At 36.9% G+C, this 18604-nt stretch overlaps 1 protein-coding gene across 6 annotated transcripts in view; it reads left to right on the top strand.

Moving 5' to 3' along the window:
• Positions 1 to 18604, top strand: part of LOC128314802 (butyrophilin subfamily 1 member A1-like) — a 367358-nt gene that overhangs the window by 5966 nt on the left and 342788 nt on the right. For 2 of the 6 annotated variants that reach the window (XR_008296877.1, XM_053218514.1), the window contains exon 2: positions 13400 to 13746. Coding sequence is in view for 4 of the 6 variants with exons in the window: in XM_053218514.1 (XP_053074489.1) it covers positions 13734 to 13746 (13 nt within the window). In the remaining 2 variants the exon portion in view is untranslated. Of the gene's footprint in view, positions 1 to 10602; positions 10676 to 12474; positions 12687 to 13399; positions 13747 to 18300; positions 18470 to 18604 lie in introns of those variants that run through there. The other 4 variants (XM_053218535.1, XM_053218528.1, XM_053218524.1 and 1 more) reach the window with 4 other exon arrangements.

Below are 18604 nucleotides of genomic sequence, written 5' to 3'. Positions count from 1 at the left end.
CAAGTATCTTCAGCTTCTCTTCAATAAGAAACCAAAGGCATGAAACTATGTTCAGCCATCAATGCTTCACTACTTTACTGTTTTGACAAAACTTAGATATCCAATGTATCCATTCCAATTTATCATTTACCTTAGCAAGACTTCCAAGTTTGAGGTGACCAAAGATTTTGAAACCTATGAAAACATTTATATATAAACCTCTTAATTTATTTAGCCTACTTGTTTTTTCTATTTTTTATTTTTATTTTCTACTTTTTTAATATGAAATTTATTGTCAAATTGGTTTCCATACAACACCCAGTGCTCATCCCAAAATGTGCACTCCTCAATACCCATCACCCACTTGTTTTTTTAAAACTACCCATGAAAAGTTTGAAGGAAATGAAAGTGGTATCATTTTAGGTCATCTTTTTGCTGACAAATGACAACAGAGATAGCATGGGCTTATTTCACCTTTAGTAAACCTTGGTAGAAGAAACGTTTTATATTTAATGCAAATAACTCTAAAGACAAGTCTTCCTTAATTAAACTAACAAACTTAAATTAGCTTAAATACTGAATGTGTTGCACTTCAGTTGACTTAAGAGACAATCCACTTATTCCCACTGTCCATGTTGACCTGGGGCACTTGTAGGGAAAGAAATTGGGCAGTTTAAGTCCAAGAGAACCCTTGGGCCCTTTCGTATTGATTAGGGAAGGGTCCAGTTTGAACCTCATAAGAAGGTGTTGCAACAGCTGGAGGTGCTCTTTGCTCCTAGATACCAAGAATAGAAGGAGCAGGAGCCACTGGCACTGGAGGCATGAAGACTGGTGCAGGAGCCAGTTATGCTTGCCGCACCCATGGTGGTGCAGAAACAGGAGGAGGGGTAGGTAGAGGCAGAAGAGGTGAGGTACTGCCAGGAAGTCTGGATGGAGAAAAAAAGCCCAGAGTGAAGACAAACAAGACTCCCAGTTCTAAAGCTCATCAGTTTGGACAGAGGAACAGACGCACATTTCTTTCCTCCAACAAAAAGCAAAAATAGGCAGTCCATGTGGAGCTGGAGAAGTCAGGGAACTGTCTGAAACAAAAGAAGTTTTGGCCATTGCTTGGGAATATTTCTTACAGTCCCTGTGCAGAGGTAGCTGAACCAGATAATTGGCTCTAATTAGGATATCCATTAACCTTGTTAATATATGAGGGAGAAAAATTCACATAGAACAATACTCAGGCAATATTCCTCCAGGACTCTCAAAATCTATACCAGAACCAACACACAAAGAAGAAACAAGGGGCGCCTGTGTGGCTCAGTTGGTTAAGTGTCCAACTTGGGCTTAGGTCATTATCTCAGGGTTTGTGGGTTCGAGCCCCACGTCAGGCTATGTGCTGACAGCTCTGAGCCTGGAGCCTGCTTCGATTTCTATATCTCCCTCTCTCTGCCCCTCCGTCGTGCTCTCTCTCTCTCTCTCTCTCTCTCTCAAAAATAAATAAGCATTAAAAAAAAAGAAAAAGAGGAAACAAACAGGGGACCAGTGACTCAGAAAAGATACAGGAGGCATGCATATTATCTTGGCAGTCAAGTGTTTATAACAGAGATAAGGGGAGCTCATAAGCTTAAAACTACACTAAAATTGTTGTGGGCCCCTGCATTAATCTACTCTCTCACCATCAGTGCAGAAATATGCCAGTTGCTTCTCAACCTCCCAATTTTTATGTTTGTGGGTTTTGTTTTTAGTTTTGGGGGGATAGAAACAAACTTGTGCATGCAAAGTTATATCACATTTCCCTAATTACCAGTGTGATCGTCCTCTTTTATGTTGGGGTGTCCTTTTCTATGTTGTGTCTCTATGCCTTCTGATAGTTTGTCTATTAGCCTGCTTGCATTTTTCTTTGTTTATAGACATTTTAAAACCTGAATACTTGAATAATACCCCTATGCTAGTTACATGTGCTGTAAGTCTCATCAACCAAATGAGTTCTTGACTCTTCCTTTACTTATTTTGAGAAAGAGATGGATTGAGAGGCCAAGAGAGCAGGAGAAAGAGAATCAGTGTTGACAGCATGGATCCTGACACAGGGTTGTATCTCAGGAACCTTGAACACACCAAAATTTCATAGCAAGCTAATCATTGGCCCTAAACTGAAAACTCTCATCATCCATTTTAGAAAAGTTTCTTCAAGATGAGAATCATCCACAAATGAGAAAATTCCACATAACTACTGTTTTTGATAACTTCTATTTTTGCCTTCCTTTCCCATATTGATTGTCTGCGGCATTCCTCTTGTCCCAGAATATTTGGAGTAGGGTTTGAGGCTAATAAAAAATGTCAGACTAAATTCTGAGTTTATTCCAGCATCAAGTTCTAACCTACCATTATTTTTTATTTCAGTAGCTATTGCAAAAACAAATTGATTACATATTTTGCTTTTTTCCTAATTGATTTCCACATCTTTAAGTGCCCAGTGAACCAATTCCCAGAGGTAGGATCCATCATTTCTTAATTCCTTTTATGCCTTTTATCCTTTATATTTTCAAACCACATGTTTCTAATCAATTTTCCAATGCCAGTGGGTTGTCTAATAATTTAATAAAATTCTGACACTATTTACTCCAAACTACGTTGATCCCTGAAGTTAAGACTTAGTCCCACAAGACTATCCCCACTTCAGACACCAGCCACCAATGAGACCTTGAGGCTATTCACATTCTGCGAGGAAGACTAAAAGTTCAGGGGTTCCCCAAACTCCCCTCATTTGTGGTAATTGTTGAGAATGACTCAAAAAACTCAGTAAGGGAATATATGTACGCTCACAGTTTTATTACAAAGGTTACAACTCAGGAATAGTTAAATGGAAAAGATAAGTGGAGCATAGAGTAGAGTAGGGATATAGAGCTTTCATGTCTCTCTAAGCAGGTCATTTTCCTATCACTTCAGTATGTGCACTGACATGAGGTTCTCTTAGCTTCATTGTTTTATAATGTTTGTGGAAGTTTCAAAATATAGGCATGAGTGATTATATCATTGGCAACTGATAATTGGACAACTCTATACCACTCATCTCCATGGGGTAAGGTACATAGTTTTAATCCTCCAATAACATTTTTTGTTCTTTTAGGGACAAATCCCTACCCTGTAGCTATCTAGGGACCCCACCTTGAGTGACCTCAATAGCAAAAATTCAGGTATAGTAAAAAGGGCTTGTATAAATATCAAGATATTTGTATCACTCAGAAAATCCTAAAGTTTTAGGAGTCTGTTGTATTTCTATACTCAAATAATAAAGCAGAAGAAAGATAAATTAAGAAATCAATCCCATTTACAATTGCATCAAAACTCATAGGATACTGAAGGATAAACCTAACTAAAGATGTAAAACAAACAAACAAAAACCTTTATTTTGAAAACTATATTTTAGTGATGCAAATAATTGAAGATGACACAAAAATAGAACAACAGTCCATGTTTATGGATTGGAAGAACAAATATTGTTATTTAATCTTTGCCAGGTATATTTCCAAGCAGATTTCATTAAACCATCTCCTGAATTGTTAGGAAGGTAGGAAGATTAGGTCCTCTCAATAGATGCAGAGAAAGCATTTGACAAAATACAACATCCTTTCTTGATAAAAACCCTCAAGAAAGTAGGGATAGAAGGAGCAAACCTCGAGATCATAAAAGCCATCTATGAATGATCCAATGATAATATCACCTTCAGTGGGGAAACACTGAGAGCTTTCCCCCTAAGGTCAGGAACAAGACAGGGATGTCCACTCTTTCCACTGTTATTCAACATAGTATTGGAAAGCTTAGCCTCTGCAATCAGACAACACACAGAAATAAAAGGCATGAAAATCTGCCAGGAGGAGGTCAAACTTTCACTCTTCACAGATGACATGATAGTCTATATGGTACACCCAAAAGAGTCCACTAAAAAATTGCTAGAACTGATTCATGAATTCAGCAAAGGTGCAGGATATAAAATCAATGCACAGAAATCAATTGCATTCCTCTACACCAACAATGAAACAAGAGAAAGAGAAAGCAAAGAATTGATCCCAATTGCAATTACATACACACACACAAAAACCCATAAAATACCTAGTAATAAATCTAACCAAAGAGGTGAAAAATCTATGTACCGAAAACTATACAAACCTTATGAAAGAAATTGAAGAAGACACAACAAATGGAAAAAGATTCCATGCTCCTGGATAGGAAGAACAAATATTGTTAAAATGTTAATAGCACCAAAAGGAATCTACATATTCAATACAATACCTATCAACATAACAACAGCATTCTTCACAGAGCTAGAACAAACAATCCTCAAATTTGTATGGAACCACAAAAGACCCCATATAGCCAAAGAAATCTTGAAAAAGAAAACCAAAGCTGGAGGCATCACAATCACAGACTGCAAGCTATACTACAAAGCTGTAATCATCAAGACAGTATGGTACTGGCACAAGAACAGACACTCAGATCAATGGAACAGAATAGAGAACCCCCAAATGGACCCACAAATGTATGGCCAACAAATCTTTGACAAAGCAGGCAAGACTATCCAATGGAATAAAGACAGTCTTTTCAGCAGGTGGTGCTGGGAAAACTGGACAGCAACATGCAGAACAATGAACCTGGATCACTTTCTCAAACCATACACAAAAAGAAACTCAAAATGGATGAAAGACCTAAATATAAGACAGGAAGCCATCAAAATCCTCGAGGAGAAAGCAGGCAAAAACCTCTTTGATCTTGGCCACAGCAACTTCTTACTCAACACGTCCCTGGAAACAAGGGAAACCAAAAGAAAAATGAACTATTGGAACATCATCAAAGTAAAAAGCTTCTGCAGAGCAAAGAAAACAATCGGTAAAACTAAAAGGCAGCTGATGGAATGGGAGAAGATATTTGCACACGACATATCAGATAAAGAGTTAGTATCCAAAATTTATAAAGAACTTATCAAACTCAACACCCAAAAAACAAATAACCCTATTAAAAAGTGGGCAAAAGACATGAAGAGACACTTCTCCAAAGAAGACATCCAGATGGCCAACTGATGCATGAAAAAATGCTCCACATCACTCATCATCAGGGAAATACAAATCAAAACCACAGGGAGATACCATCTCACACCTGTCAGAATGGCTAAAATTAACAACTCAGGCAACAACAGTTGTTGGTGAGGATGCGGAGAAAGAGGATCTCTTTTGCACTTTTGGTGGAAATGCAAGCTGGTGCAGCCACTCAGGAAAACAATATGTAGGCTCCTCAAAAAAATTAAATATAGACTACGTTACAACCCAGCGATTTCACTACTAGGTATTTATCCAAGGGATACAGATATGCTGCTTCAAAAGGTCACATGCACCCCAATATTTATAGCAGCACTATCAACAATAGCCAAAGTATTGAAAGAGCCCAAATGTCCATCAATGGATGAATGGATAAAGAAGATATGGTGTGTGTGTGTGCGTGTGTGTGTGTGTGTGTGTGTATACACATAATATGATATATGTATACACACACACACAATGGAGTATTACTCAGACATCAAAAAGAATGAAATCTTGCCATTTGCAATTACGTGGATGGAACTAGAGAGTATTATGCTAAGTGAAATTAGTCAGAGAATGATAAATTTCATATGACTTCACTCATATGAGGGCTTTAAGATACAAAACAGAAGAACATAAAGGGAGGGAAGCATAAATAGCAAATAGCATAAAAACAGGGAGGGGGGACAAAACATAGGAGACTCTTAATTATAGAGAACAGAGGATTGCTGAAGGGGTTGTGGGAAGAAGATAGGCTAAATTGGTTACGGCATTAAGGAATCTACTCCTGAAATCTCTGTTGCACTCTATGTTAACTAACTTGGATGTAAATTAAACATAAAAAGTAGAATAAAATAAAACAAAACAAAACAAAACAAGAAAAAAATATGGTAGAGGACTAACTGTTGGAACTCTAACATCTAGTGATGGGACAGTATGGTTGGTTGAAGAAAATTTCCATATTGTGGTTTTTTAAATTCTTAGTTTAGCAACCAATTACCTTATTGGTCTTAATAAGTGGTTTTGCAAAGTTCTTTGAGCATATAGGCTTATTTTTACATTGTTAGGTGCTCTATGGATTTGGAAAATAATGAATAATACATCCACTGAAGGCTTTGTAGAACAAAAAACATATTTTAGAAAATGTTTATTTATTTATTTTGAGAGAGAGGGAGAGACAGTGTGAGAGGGGCAGGGGCAAAAGACAGTGAGGCAGAGAATCCCAAGCAGGCTCCATACTGTCAATACAGAGCCTGACATGACTTGTGCTAAAACGAAGAGTTGGATGCTTGACCAACTGAGCCAACTAGGCACCCTGAGAACACAAAGCTTTTGATTAAAGAGGTGGTCATACAGGATAATATGCTTGTAGCTACCTGTATTAACACAGGATATTATATCTTCTAGTTCTTTTTCTGAAGTAATCACACTGAATAATCACATTGAGTCCAACTGAATATTTCTTCTTTTGATAATTATTAACTATTTTAGTCTATTTTTATTTATGCAAACATTTTTAATTTTTTTAATGTTTTTATTTATTTTTTTAGATAGAGAGCGAGAGAGCCAGAGCATGAGCAGGGGAGTGGCAGAGAGGGAGACACAGAAGCCAAAGTAGGCTCTAGACTCTGAGCTGTCAGCACAGAGATGATGCAGGACTCGAACTCACAGACTGAGAGATAATGACCTGAGCAGAAGCTGAACGCTTAACCGACTGAGCCACCAAGTTGCCCCATATGCAAACATTTTTAAATTAACTTATGGTTTAAAGTCTTAAGCTTCCTCAAGTAATTTCTTTAGCCCCATTATCATTAAATGACACAAATTTTTACACTGACTGAATGACAATTCATCCATTTGTGTGCATCACAGTGGTTAATTAGGAAATAACAGTTGGATAAATCAATATATGTATGTTACCACCTCATCTTCGACATGGAAGATTACCAGATAGTTCCATCCCTTCAGCAGAAATTCATTTGCTTATAACTGTGAAGAGATTATAAGCAAGAAGTGCAGAATGTCAGAGTACAGTTAGTTGTCTTTACTGCCATATTATCACACGATAACTGCTGAATCCTCCACCAACAGTGAAAGAAAGACAACCCACTCAGCACATGGGACAGTGCATTGAAAGTGTACCATTCTTGACCTCCCTTTCTTAGATTCTGCTGAGATGGTGCTTGCCCTTATTATTATGTGATAAACTCAGCTTTTCTCCATCAATCAATTATTTCAGGGATCCTTCTGAGGACTTACAGATTGTCACCTGACTAAAATCACATGCAATTTCATAATATCTGAGTCAGAAATTCCAGCTCCAAAAAGTACATGTGCCAAGTGCCCAAGTCTATGTGGATAGTCTAACAATCTCTTGTCATTTCCAATATAAATTGGTAAAAACATGTACCACTGAACTCTGAGCCTTCTGTACCATTTAATTAGTAGTCTCCTGACTATCTGAAGTGCTACAATGCCCATGATTTACGTTATGTTTCATGCAGATTTACATGCTAATTATATACAAAAAAAATGTGTCCATAGTTTGTTTGACAACTTGTGCTCCATACCTACCCTACTTAGTTCTTCTCAGATTTACCTTGCCTAGTCAGTTTTCACTTCCTGTTCTTGCTTTCAACTATCAAGCTGCCCAGTCACCCATTGTTTATGCAGCACTAACAGTATGGGTTGACTATGTGGAGAAACTCATATAGGAAGCTGAGTAAGGCTTAGACAAAAATGAGAATAACATATTAACAGATTTATAGTTAATAGAGTCTTGGCTATGGAAATATGAAAGTGTACTTAAGGAAATAGAAAGAAATATTTCCTGACTCTGGAGTGATCAGGTGCCCACCAAACCAAAGATGTGACTATTCCTGGGTTCAGCTCCCATGACAATTTCTGACATACACAGCTCATGCTGTTCTTTCTGGTGCATCTCATCCTTTTCAAGAAGACTTTCCCCTTTCATCTATCAGATCCCTCTGTTAGCTTTCCCAATGTGTGGCATCAGAATCTTTTCTGATGTAATACATACAGCCATAAAAGGAATACGCTGTAGAGTTCTGAAAAGAGACAAGGGAATCCTTGACTGCTAGTTTCTTACCATTTATCAGCTTTTTTCATAGTCTTGATTATAATGTGACACAGTAAATACATAACAATTAAGTTGGAATGGATGAATGTTGAAAGAGAAGACATTCTTTTGTTATATGCTTGATGCCCAATTTGTTTTCTGATGAATCATATGAATTACTACATAGTGTCTGCAAAGAAAGAGACTGCATTAGAATTAATTATTTATTGAGCAAAAAAATGCAAGTCCTGCAAAAATGGAATTAAATTTTTCTTTTACTTTGATCAAATAAATGTTTTTGTTACTATCTTTGTATTTCTGACTGTACAAAAGTAGATGCACTATTTCTATAAATAAGATCTTGAACTACAAATAAGAAGTAAAAAAAAATTCAATTAGTCCAAATGGGAATAATGTATGATCAATAATAATCTTAATTCTCTTGATGAATTTGAGACATTTTATGTATATATTTTACTTGCATTCAAAAATAGTAGAGGAAAGTTTGATTACTCTTGGAGGAATAATTAAAAAATAAATTTGCCTGCCAACACAGAACATTTTATCCACAAACATAGAAAAGAACTAAAAAGAAAGTAATTCAGTGGCAAAGGATGATCTTGAACTCACTTCCTCCTATAGATACAACACATCTACAACTACATATGGAATAACTCCTTCTAAAGGAGACCTAGAAACTGGTTGACAAAGCCTTCACATGGGATACCACTGAGCTAGGTAGAAGAAGGAAAGATACAGTCTTGATAAAAGAGAGAGACTGAGAGAGAGAGAGACAGAGACAGAGACATAGACAGAGAAAAGGAAAAGTAAAACACCCCAGGCATGACATTCCATAGTCAGGACGTATCTCAAATGTAAGAAACTTCCAAGAGAAGCAAGAATTTTGAGCTCCACATTAGGCATCCTAACCCTTAAATTCTGCACAGGACAGATAAGCCCCCCAAGCCTCTGTATTTGAAAACCAATAGGGAGTACATCCAGGAAAATGATAAAACTATAGGGAAAGGAAAACCTTCTTTTAAAGGGTTTTCACATAGGCTCATCTGACATGGAAACCAGAACAAAAATTCCATATCAGAAAGTGTATAGACCGTATATGTGGAGAGCCAGTTTTTCATCTTGTAGTGCCTACCAAAAAGGCAGAAGACTGTCATTAGGGACTCAGACATTGGAAGCAGCCATTTTTGCTTTCTCCTCCAGCCCTAGTGCTCCCAGACCTGCCAGGAGACATTCTCTCTCCAGTCTGCTAATGCCAGAGGGCACACCCTGCCAAGAGCTGTGACAAGTAATCTAACTGAAAAGAGTTCAAAATAAAGGTTGTAAAGATGCTTAACAAACTCAGGAGATGAAGGGATGAATACAGTAAGAACTTTAACAAATATATAGAAAATATAAGAAAACACTAATCAGAACCAAATAATAAAATAGCAAAAATGAAAAAAAAGAAATACACAAGAGTTTATAAACAGCAGATTACATGGTATAGAAGAATGTTTCAGCATTCTGGAGGACAGGGGAGTGGAATTCACCAAAACTGAGAAATAAAAAGAAATAAACAATAAAGATAGCTTAAGAGACCTCAGGGATGACATCAAACATGCTAATACTCACATTCTATATGTTCCAAAAGGAGACAAAAGAAAGAAAAAGGGGCAGAAAAGTTACTGGAAGAAATAATAGCTGAAAACTTCTATAACCTGGGGAAAGAAAAAAGGACATTGAGGCCCAGGTTACACACAAAATTCCAGAAATGATAAAGAGGCAAAGAGATATGCATCAAAATACATTATAATTAAAATGTCAAAAATGAAACATAAAGACAGAATACTAAAAGCAGTAAGAGAATAGTGATTAGTTACATGTAAAGGAATCACTATAACACTATCAGCTACCTTTTTAGTAGACTTTGTAGACCAGAAAAGAGTGCCATGATATATGAAAATGCTAAAAGGAAAAAAGAAAAATAATACAACCAAGTATACTCTATCTAGCAAAATTATCGTTAAGAATTTGAGAGATAGTATTCCAGATAAACGAGCTTCATAAGAATTATTCAAAAGAAATCTTTAAACAAATAAATAAAGATAATAACTAGAAAGGAGACATTGCAGGAAACAAAATTTTTTGTGGGAAAAGCAATGAGGTAAAAAAGCAGTGACTTCCACTTAATGAGTTTGGGTGCCTTTTATTTCTTGTTTCATTTTATTGTCTGATTATTGAGGTAAGGACTTCCAACACTATGTTGAAGAAATGTAGTGAGAGTGGACATCCCTATTGGGTTCTGGATCTTAGGGGAAAACCCTCAGTTTTTCCCCATTGAAGATTATATTACCAGTGGCCAATTCATATATAGTTTTTAGTATTTTAAGGAATGTTCTTTCTATCCAGATTTTTTTGAGTTTTTTTTTCTTTCATGAAACGATGCTGTATTTTGTCAAATGCTTTCTCTGAATTTATTGACAGGATGTATCACGTTGATTGATTTGCAGATAGTGAACCAACCCTGCAGCCCAGAAATGAGTCCTACCTGATCATAGTGAATAATACTTTCAATATACGGTTGAATTTGATTTGCTGGTATATATTTGAGAATTTTTGCAAATGTTGTGTGCACTCTGTTGTTGCATTTTTGGCTGCTCTATCCCACTGGTCAGTCATCTGCAGAGCACCTCCTTGCTTGTAGTGGTAGAGTGTTTGGGCCTGTAACCAGGTGTGCTGTGATTTGTTTGTTGAAGTAGCCTTAGAGAAAAGGAAAATGGGTGCAAAACCTGATTCTAAAAAGAAAATATATATATATAAATAAAAGGGGAGAAAAGAATACCAGAGAATTAAAACAAGCAAACAAACAAACAAAACAAAACAAAAAAACAACAACTATAAGGCTAAATCCGAAAAAGAGAGTGGAAAATGAAGAAGAAAGAGAAAAGGTGGAAAAATAAGAGAATAAAAACTGCCAAATCAAATAAATATGCATATGCATATATGCCATATATATATATATATGCCTAAATCATACATGCCTAAATCATATGCCTATATATATATATATATATATATATCAAAAAGAATCACAAAGAAAAGAACAGAAAAGAAATAGAAAGAAAAAGAAAAAGAAAAAAACAACAACAAAAACAGTTATCAGTTGGTGACTGGAACAGGTGGCTGTGCTCTTCTGGAAGAGGTCCTCTGGTTGGATTAGTGTCAGTCTTGCTCCAGAAGATAGGCAGTTGCCAGGCACAGAAGGGTACGGTTTGGTGTAGGTAGTCCCTCCTACAAGGGATGAAGGGAAGTGGGGCGTGCTGTGCTACTCTACGAAGTCCCAAGGTGTTGGTGATAGGGAGAAAATTGGCAACAACCCAATCTCTCCTCCCCAGACCAGGTGTCTCAAACCATGCTTTTTAGGCAGCCCTCACAGAGTAGTGAGGGATGTCAGTTTGCCCTGCTCCACAGTTCTTCCATGCCTTTTAGGTGCTTGGCTGGGATTCAGAACCCACAATCTTATGGGAACTGGCACTGCATGGACCCTGTTTTGCGGTAGAGCTACTCTGCCCTGCTGATGAAAGGCCTTTGCCTGGCATCTGGCAGGGTCTTTTGTCCTTGGGGAGGCAATAAACCCTCTTCTTGCAGTGTTCAAGGAGGGGGACTGTGATTGTCCATTGGGTGTTTGAGATCTGTGCTAGTGCTCTGATGCCAGCTCCCTCCTCCCCAGAGTGCACACCAGGACTCCCAGCTTCAGTCTGGAGAAAATCATGCACTTTTGAAACCTCTGAGTTTCAGCTCCTAAGACTGTTTGCAAAATAGAAACTGACACTCTCCTTATTTCTTATTCCCTAGTCTGTAGTCCAGAGAGGTTTTCCTCATGTGCTAACTTGATGTTGACTTTTTCCAGTTATCTCTTTCTCTCCCTTTTGTCTCTACACAGAAAGGTTCCCCTCCCTTCCTTTGCTGTGCTGTTTTATCTCCTCCAAATCACATATACACACCTCAATCCTGCCAAGCTGTCTTCCTCCAACTGTTGATATCCTTTTGCCATTACAAAGATTGATTCCCTGGGTGTTCCAAGTGACATGATCTCAATACAGCTGTGTTTGAGGGTCAAGAAAAATCCCAGCACTCCTACTTCTCAGCCATCTTAATGCCCTCAAATTTATTTTTTAATGATGTAATTTTCTAGAAAATTTATGTTGTACACAGGATGTCATACTTATGTTTTAAAATGGGAGATATTATAAATATTGTTCTATTTTTTCTAAACATAATTTTAATAGCTTCATATTGTATTTCATTATTAGTTATATTATGTAGTACATAGTTTATTTTTATTTTTTAATTTTTTTATTAAATTTTTTTTAACGTTTATTTATTTTTGAGACAGAGAGAGACAGAGCATGAACGGGGGAGGGGCAGAGAGAGAGGGAGACACAGAATCAGAAGCAGGCTCCAGGCTCTGAGCCATCAGCCCAGAGCCCGACGCGGGGCTCGAACTCATGGACCGTGAGATCGTGACCTGAGCCGAAGTCGGACGCTTAACAGACTGAGCCACCCAGGTGCCCCTATTTTTTAATTTTTTAACCTTTGTTTATTTTTGAGAGACAGAGAGAGAGTGATCAGGGGAGGGGCAGAGAGAGAGGGAGACATAGAATCTGAAGCAGGCTCCAGGCTCTGAGCTCTCAACACAGAGCCTGACGTGGGGTTCAAACTCATGGAGCATGAGATCATGACCTGAGCTAAAGTCGGATGTTAAACCAACTGAGCCACCCAGGCACCCCATATATAGTACATAATTTAAAGCAAGGAAACATTTGTATGTTACTATTAGCATTCTTAAATAATTCCTTTGTAATTAAGTATTTAGTGACAATTTATCATTCACTCGCTCAATTCATTAATCACAGACTCAGTTAGTAGTTATTGACCAACTCAATATTCTCATCTGTAAAATGAGAATAATATTCTCTAACACATGTAATTTTTATGACATAAACAATGTGATTTATATAATTTGAATTTCAATCCTAGGAAAAGGGAAAACACAATTAAATTGTTGTTAAGATCATATGATTGTTCTACATTGTCATCATGTCCTGTATTATCCCTTATGCTGACAGTGTATTTGGGCATCTTTATTTTAAATCTGTTCATTAATTAACCACAGCTTGCTATGTTAATTAAACTGATGTAACTTTTTACTGATTAGATGACCACTACCATGCTATCACTGTCTAAGTGATGATTCTCTTGTTTTAAAAATTACTTCCAGGGCAATTTCATGAGATAGGACCAAGAGCACCAGTCATTGCTGTGGTTGGGGAGGAGGCTGTGTTGTCCTGTCACCTCAGCCCATCAATGGATGCTCAAGACATGGAGGTGACATGGTACCGAAATGATCTTTCAGGCCTGGTACATCAATATAGGACTTCCCAGGATCATTTGGACCACCAGATACCAGAGTACCAAGGGAGGACAGAGTTCCTGAAGGACAATATTACCAAAGGGCACGTTGCCCTAAGGATCTACCCCATCCGACCTTCAGATGGAGGGGAATATGGGTGTTCTTTGAAAGCTCCACATTCTACAGTGAAGTACAATTTGAAATGTTGGTCACAGGTAAGTCACTGCAATGAAAACTCCTACACAAATTGTATTATTTTTTTCATCAGCAGTCTAAAGTATTGGTGTATATGGATAGAGGTAGCTAAATCTATACAAACACTATGATTGAATGTCAAGAAAGTTAAATATGTAAAACAAATCTAATCAGTGTGCCCCACCGTTCTTGGGTAGTAGTGAAAATCCATTTTTATCTTTGTCGACATAATTACTTTTAAGAAAAGAAAGAGTAGGGATTATTGTATGTTCTATCTCAGAAGAACCCCAGAAATGTAACTTAGTCTGTCTTCTAAGTCTCAGAAGGAAGTAAAAAGAAGCAGAAAATGTCTGACCAGTCTGCCATCCAGTCTAGGTTTCTGCACTTCACTGCTGCCCACTCTGGGTAAAGCCCAGTGAAATGTGGTCTTGCCTATTCTTAATATGACATCATTGTTTATTCAGATCCTGCATAATTTATCCCCTTATATCTCACTCCTGTTCTGTTATTATACACACACACACACACACACACACACACACACACAATTGTACTGCAAGAGTGAAAGTGTAAGGAAGGACTGTAATTCAACAATACGCTGAGACTGAAACAACATTTTTTCTATAAACAATTTAGGACCTTGCACTGAGTTCAGATGAAGAGTTTTTGCATCATCTCTCTTACAATGGACTTAAGAGAAATGATATTGACCTTCCTCCAAAAGGAAGGAAATTTGCTTTCCTCCAGAACTCCCTGACCTGTGTGCAAATGCTCCTGCCTCCTATTTAGTAACAATTCTTCATATGCATAAGTAACCCTGATTTCGTATTTTTACAATAAAGGGTGTGCTCTTATATAATTCTTCAGATATTAAAGGGGGTAAATTGCAAAGACACTTGCCTGCAAGCTTTAAATACCTCTCTGAGTCAACATTTTTGTAACCAGACACTTTGATCCACACATCCTCTGGTAATGTTTCTGCTGAGTCATGGTAAGAATAGTAACCTCCTTCTGATATTCCTTCCTGAGTTTACAGTATATCTGCTTTTTATGTAAGTATACTGGGGATCCTTGCTGCAGGGGTCTATTGTATGCAAACGAGTGTAACTCCACTGGAAGCATTTAATCAGAACCTAAGAGGCATGAGACCAATTATATTCATCCATTCATTAATTTTTGCCTTTTGAGCAGGGATCTTTCATTCTATTGTAACTTGTGAAGTATTCCAGTTGTTAGACAACCACTTCTAGAATCCTACAAACATTTCCTGAAACTTGAATAAACCTTTATCAAGGGCTTTGAATCTGGGAGTCGCTTGCTACTTCAATAAAAATATGTCATAACTCAGGATCATCTCAATTTTCTTTATCTCTGACTTACTTGTTCTTTGTGCAGAGTAATTCTACCACTAAATAGAAATCACCTTTCCACTATTCTTCCATTTTACCCCAGAGTCTTTAAGAAGAATGCATTTCATATCTTGAAGCTCTTGACACAAAATTCTAACATCGTGCTTCTGCTTGAAATTTTTTTGAGCTTCAAGAATGGTAATTTGTTGACACAATTTTTAGAATCTTCATCACAAACTCCTGTGCCTCGTAGATGAGATTTTCTGATACAGATTTTCTGATATGATTTTTCCAAGTCATATATGCAAGATAACTTTTATTTCCTACCCAAGGATATATTTTTTAATTAAACTACTATAAACCCTGTGTCAAGCTCTTTAATTTGCATTGTGGACATATATTACAAGCAATACCCTTGAATTCTACACATCTTTTTATGAAGTCCAGAAGCCCTCAAGCCATCCAAAGAAATTTGTTTTCCCTTCTCTTTTTCCTGTGGGAGGTAGAAATATCTGGATTTTATATTCCAACCAAGTCCAATATTTGTAGATAACAACCTTTCACATTTGAAATTAATGAAAAAAAGATGTAGTTCTAAATTCTTAAGAAATTGTATCACCTTTTGGCCTATTATAATATAAACTTGTATATAAATATTGACATAATAAGTGATCATAAATATGTTTGAAGAATCTAGACTTTCCCCCCAAAATGTCTTTGTGCTCCCTAATTGTAGGTGAGCTGCTTTTTTTTGCAACATTTTGTTGATCATAATGGGACTCATCTCATCTTTGAACCTGCTATCCTAATTCATGATACATCAGAAAAATAAAGTGCTATGTTGATTCAGTGCTCTTACTGCCTCCAGATGAATTATCCATGACCTTCTGTACTTCTTCCTAGGATGGATCCTTTTACATTCAGTCCCGTAACTACTGCAATGTAGTGTCTAGTGCTGTGTAGCATTATAGTTTTCATTTGTGCCAGATTTTTATACCAAGCCCTTGATTTTCTCTAGCTGAATAACTCATATTTTCCTGTGATTTGCTTAGACACTGTGACTTATGGCATGAATTTCTTTAATCTGTCTCTCCTTCCTGGAGGAGTGACATTTTCCCCAGTGTCAGTAATCACTTTGTGATAAAAATGCAGTCTCTGCAGGCAAATCCATAGTACTGTACCCTCTTCTAGAGAAAAGATTCTTCTATACCTTGAGTCAAAACAACCAACTCATTCCCTTTGCTGTTTCAATATCCAGGAGGTTGTAGTGAACAAGTACCCCTACATTAAATTCTACTTACAATCAATAAGCATCACTGTCTTCTACTATCAAGCTAGTTTTACACTTGTAGGTACAGGTAAGCAAATCCATCAGTTAATAATTATTATCAAAACCACAAGTATAGGTTGCAAACTTAACCAAAATATTTTCTAAAAGATAAGAAATAAAATTGAAGGCCCTTATATTAAGTAGCATAATCATATGGTCTCATAATGGTGAAAACCATAGGTGTTCTCTCCCTGTCATGGTCATAAGACAATAAAAAATACTAGACTCTCGAAATAGGTAAAAAATGTTTTAAAGTCAGCTTGTGCTATGTCAGAAACTATGTAGGCCTCAACTATGCCAGTTAGAAACCCACGATGATAGAACAATGGTGACCTGGTTTCCTCTCCTGCTGATAATCTTTTCTCCACTTTGACTCCTCTGTCTTGACTTGATCATTCATAAGAGAACATTAATGGCTAAGACAACACTTGGAATACATGTTTCAAGCCTGTGAAATTATCCATACCCACCACCCCTAATTTCCACTCCTATTTTTAATTGATGCTGGACTCAGACGTTGTTCTACCCTTAACCCCCACATTTAATAAGGCAAACAGAATGATGTAATTCGAAGTACAACTTTACTCTTCTCTCTCCAGAAAATCAGAATCAAATTAAACATTTATTGTGTTTCTACAAAGACCTGCTAAATATAATTGTTTTTATAAACTACCCATCCTCAACCACATTTCCCTCCAACTCTTAGCAAGTAGTCTGAATACAAGAAATACAATGGGATGATGGCCTTTCAATTGGAAGGATCCCAGCAAGGAAAAACATCTTTTCTTTGTACTTTTAGTTAATTAACTCTTTAAGATGAATAATATTTATTCAATACAACCCCATAAGCACTTTATATGAAGGAATTTGTAGACCATTCATATGAGTTGACACTCTCTTAATCCTGGTTTTACAAAACATGAATGGAAGCACAGAGAGATTGAGTTGTTAGACATATTGGTTCAGTTGTGCCAGCTAGTACAAGTGTAACTCTTTGACTCTATAGCTTATCCTCACAACTATTCTTCTCTACTGATTTTCAAAGCCACTGTATTCTGAAAATTCCATGTATGAGTACCAGCACTGGATGGTACCATAGTGCCAGCTAAGTCATCACTGGTTTGAAACACTATATGCTAGTCACCTCATGGTACTTCTTCGGGGTATGGCCATCCATGCAATATCATATGACATTAGATAATTTTCCTTCATCAACTTCACAGAAGGACTGTCAAAAATCAACAAAAATTGGATGGCCCAAAAACAATAGAAATTTATATTTTCACAATTCTGGAGGCCAGAGTCCACAATCAAAGCATCATCAGGGTTATCGTCCCAGGGAATAATATAAGGAAAATACTTCCTTGCCTCTTCCAGTTTCTTGCGGTGCTAGGCATTTCTTGGATTTGATAGAATCTTTCCCATCTCTGCCTCCATCTTCACAGGGACCTTTTCCCTGTGTTTATGTTTCCAAATTTCTTTCTGTTTACATAGGCCACAATCATTTTGGATTAGGACCCTCCTATTCCCGTATAATTTCATCTTTACTAATACATGTACAGAATGGTTTCCAAATAAACGCATAGATTTTGAAGTTTAGGGGTTAACATATCTATCAGAAGACAAAATTAAACCCAAATCAAACCCAAAACCCAAAATTAAACCCAAGTTGTATCCTAGGAAATTTGATTCTTTGTTTTGTTATAGACTGCATTGGTTATTGTACATAATACTGTACAATGCTACACTACTATACAATGAACTTCAACACATAGTAGATTAAACCAGTTTCTATTCTTCTGAGTTATAGGAAGAAAAGATCTAGAACCGGAGGAGTGAGTATAAACCGTGAAATTCACGTATTTCTCTTATATTGATGTTTTTTCCGTATCCAGAAAATTCACTTTTGACAATGACCCAAAGCCATTCTACTCCAGCCCTTGAGAGAGAGAAAGAATGAAGGAAAAAGTATATCTCCTTCCTTTGAGGGAAATATTCTAGAAGGCACACACATCATCTCCCTTTTACAACAGTTACACCAGCATATCAAGGCTACTCCTAAATGTAAGTGGGAGTTAGAACATGCAGTTGTAACATGAACTGGCATATGTATAATTAAAACACTATTCCCCAAATTGTTCTATCCAAAATGGTAGCTACCAGCTGCATGTGGTATTTGAATTTACATTTGCTTATATA

Source organism: Acinonyx jubatus, chromosome A1 (genome assembly GCF_027475565.1).
Source record: "Acinonyx jubatus isolate Ajub_Pintada_27869175 chromosome A1, VMU_Ajub_asm_v1.0, whole genome shotgun sequence".
Classification (NCBI taxonomy): Eukaryota; Metazoa; Chordata; class Mammalia; order Carnivora; family Felidae; genus Acinonyx; species Acinonyx jubatus.
Note: the sequence above shows the minus strand (reverse complement) of the source record. Positions and strands in the feature narration are given on the sequence as shown.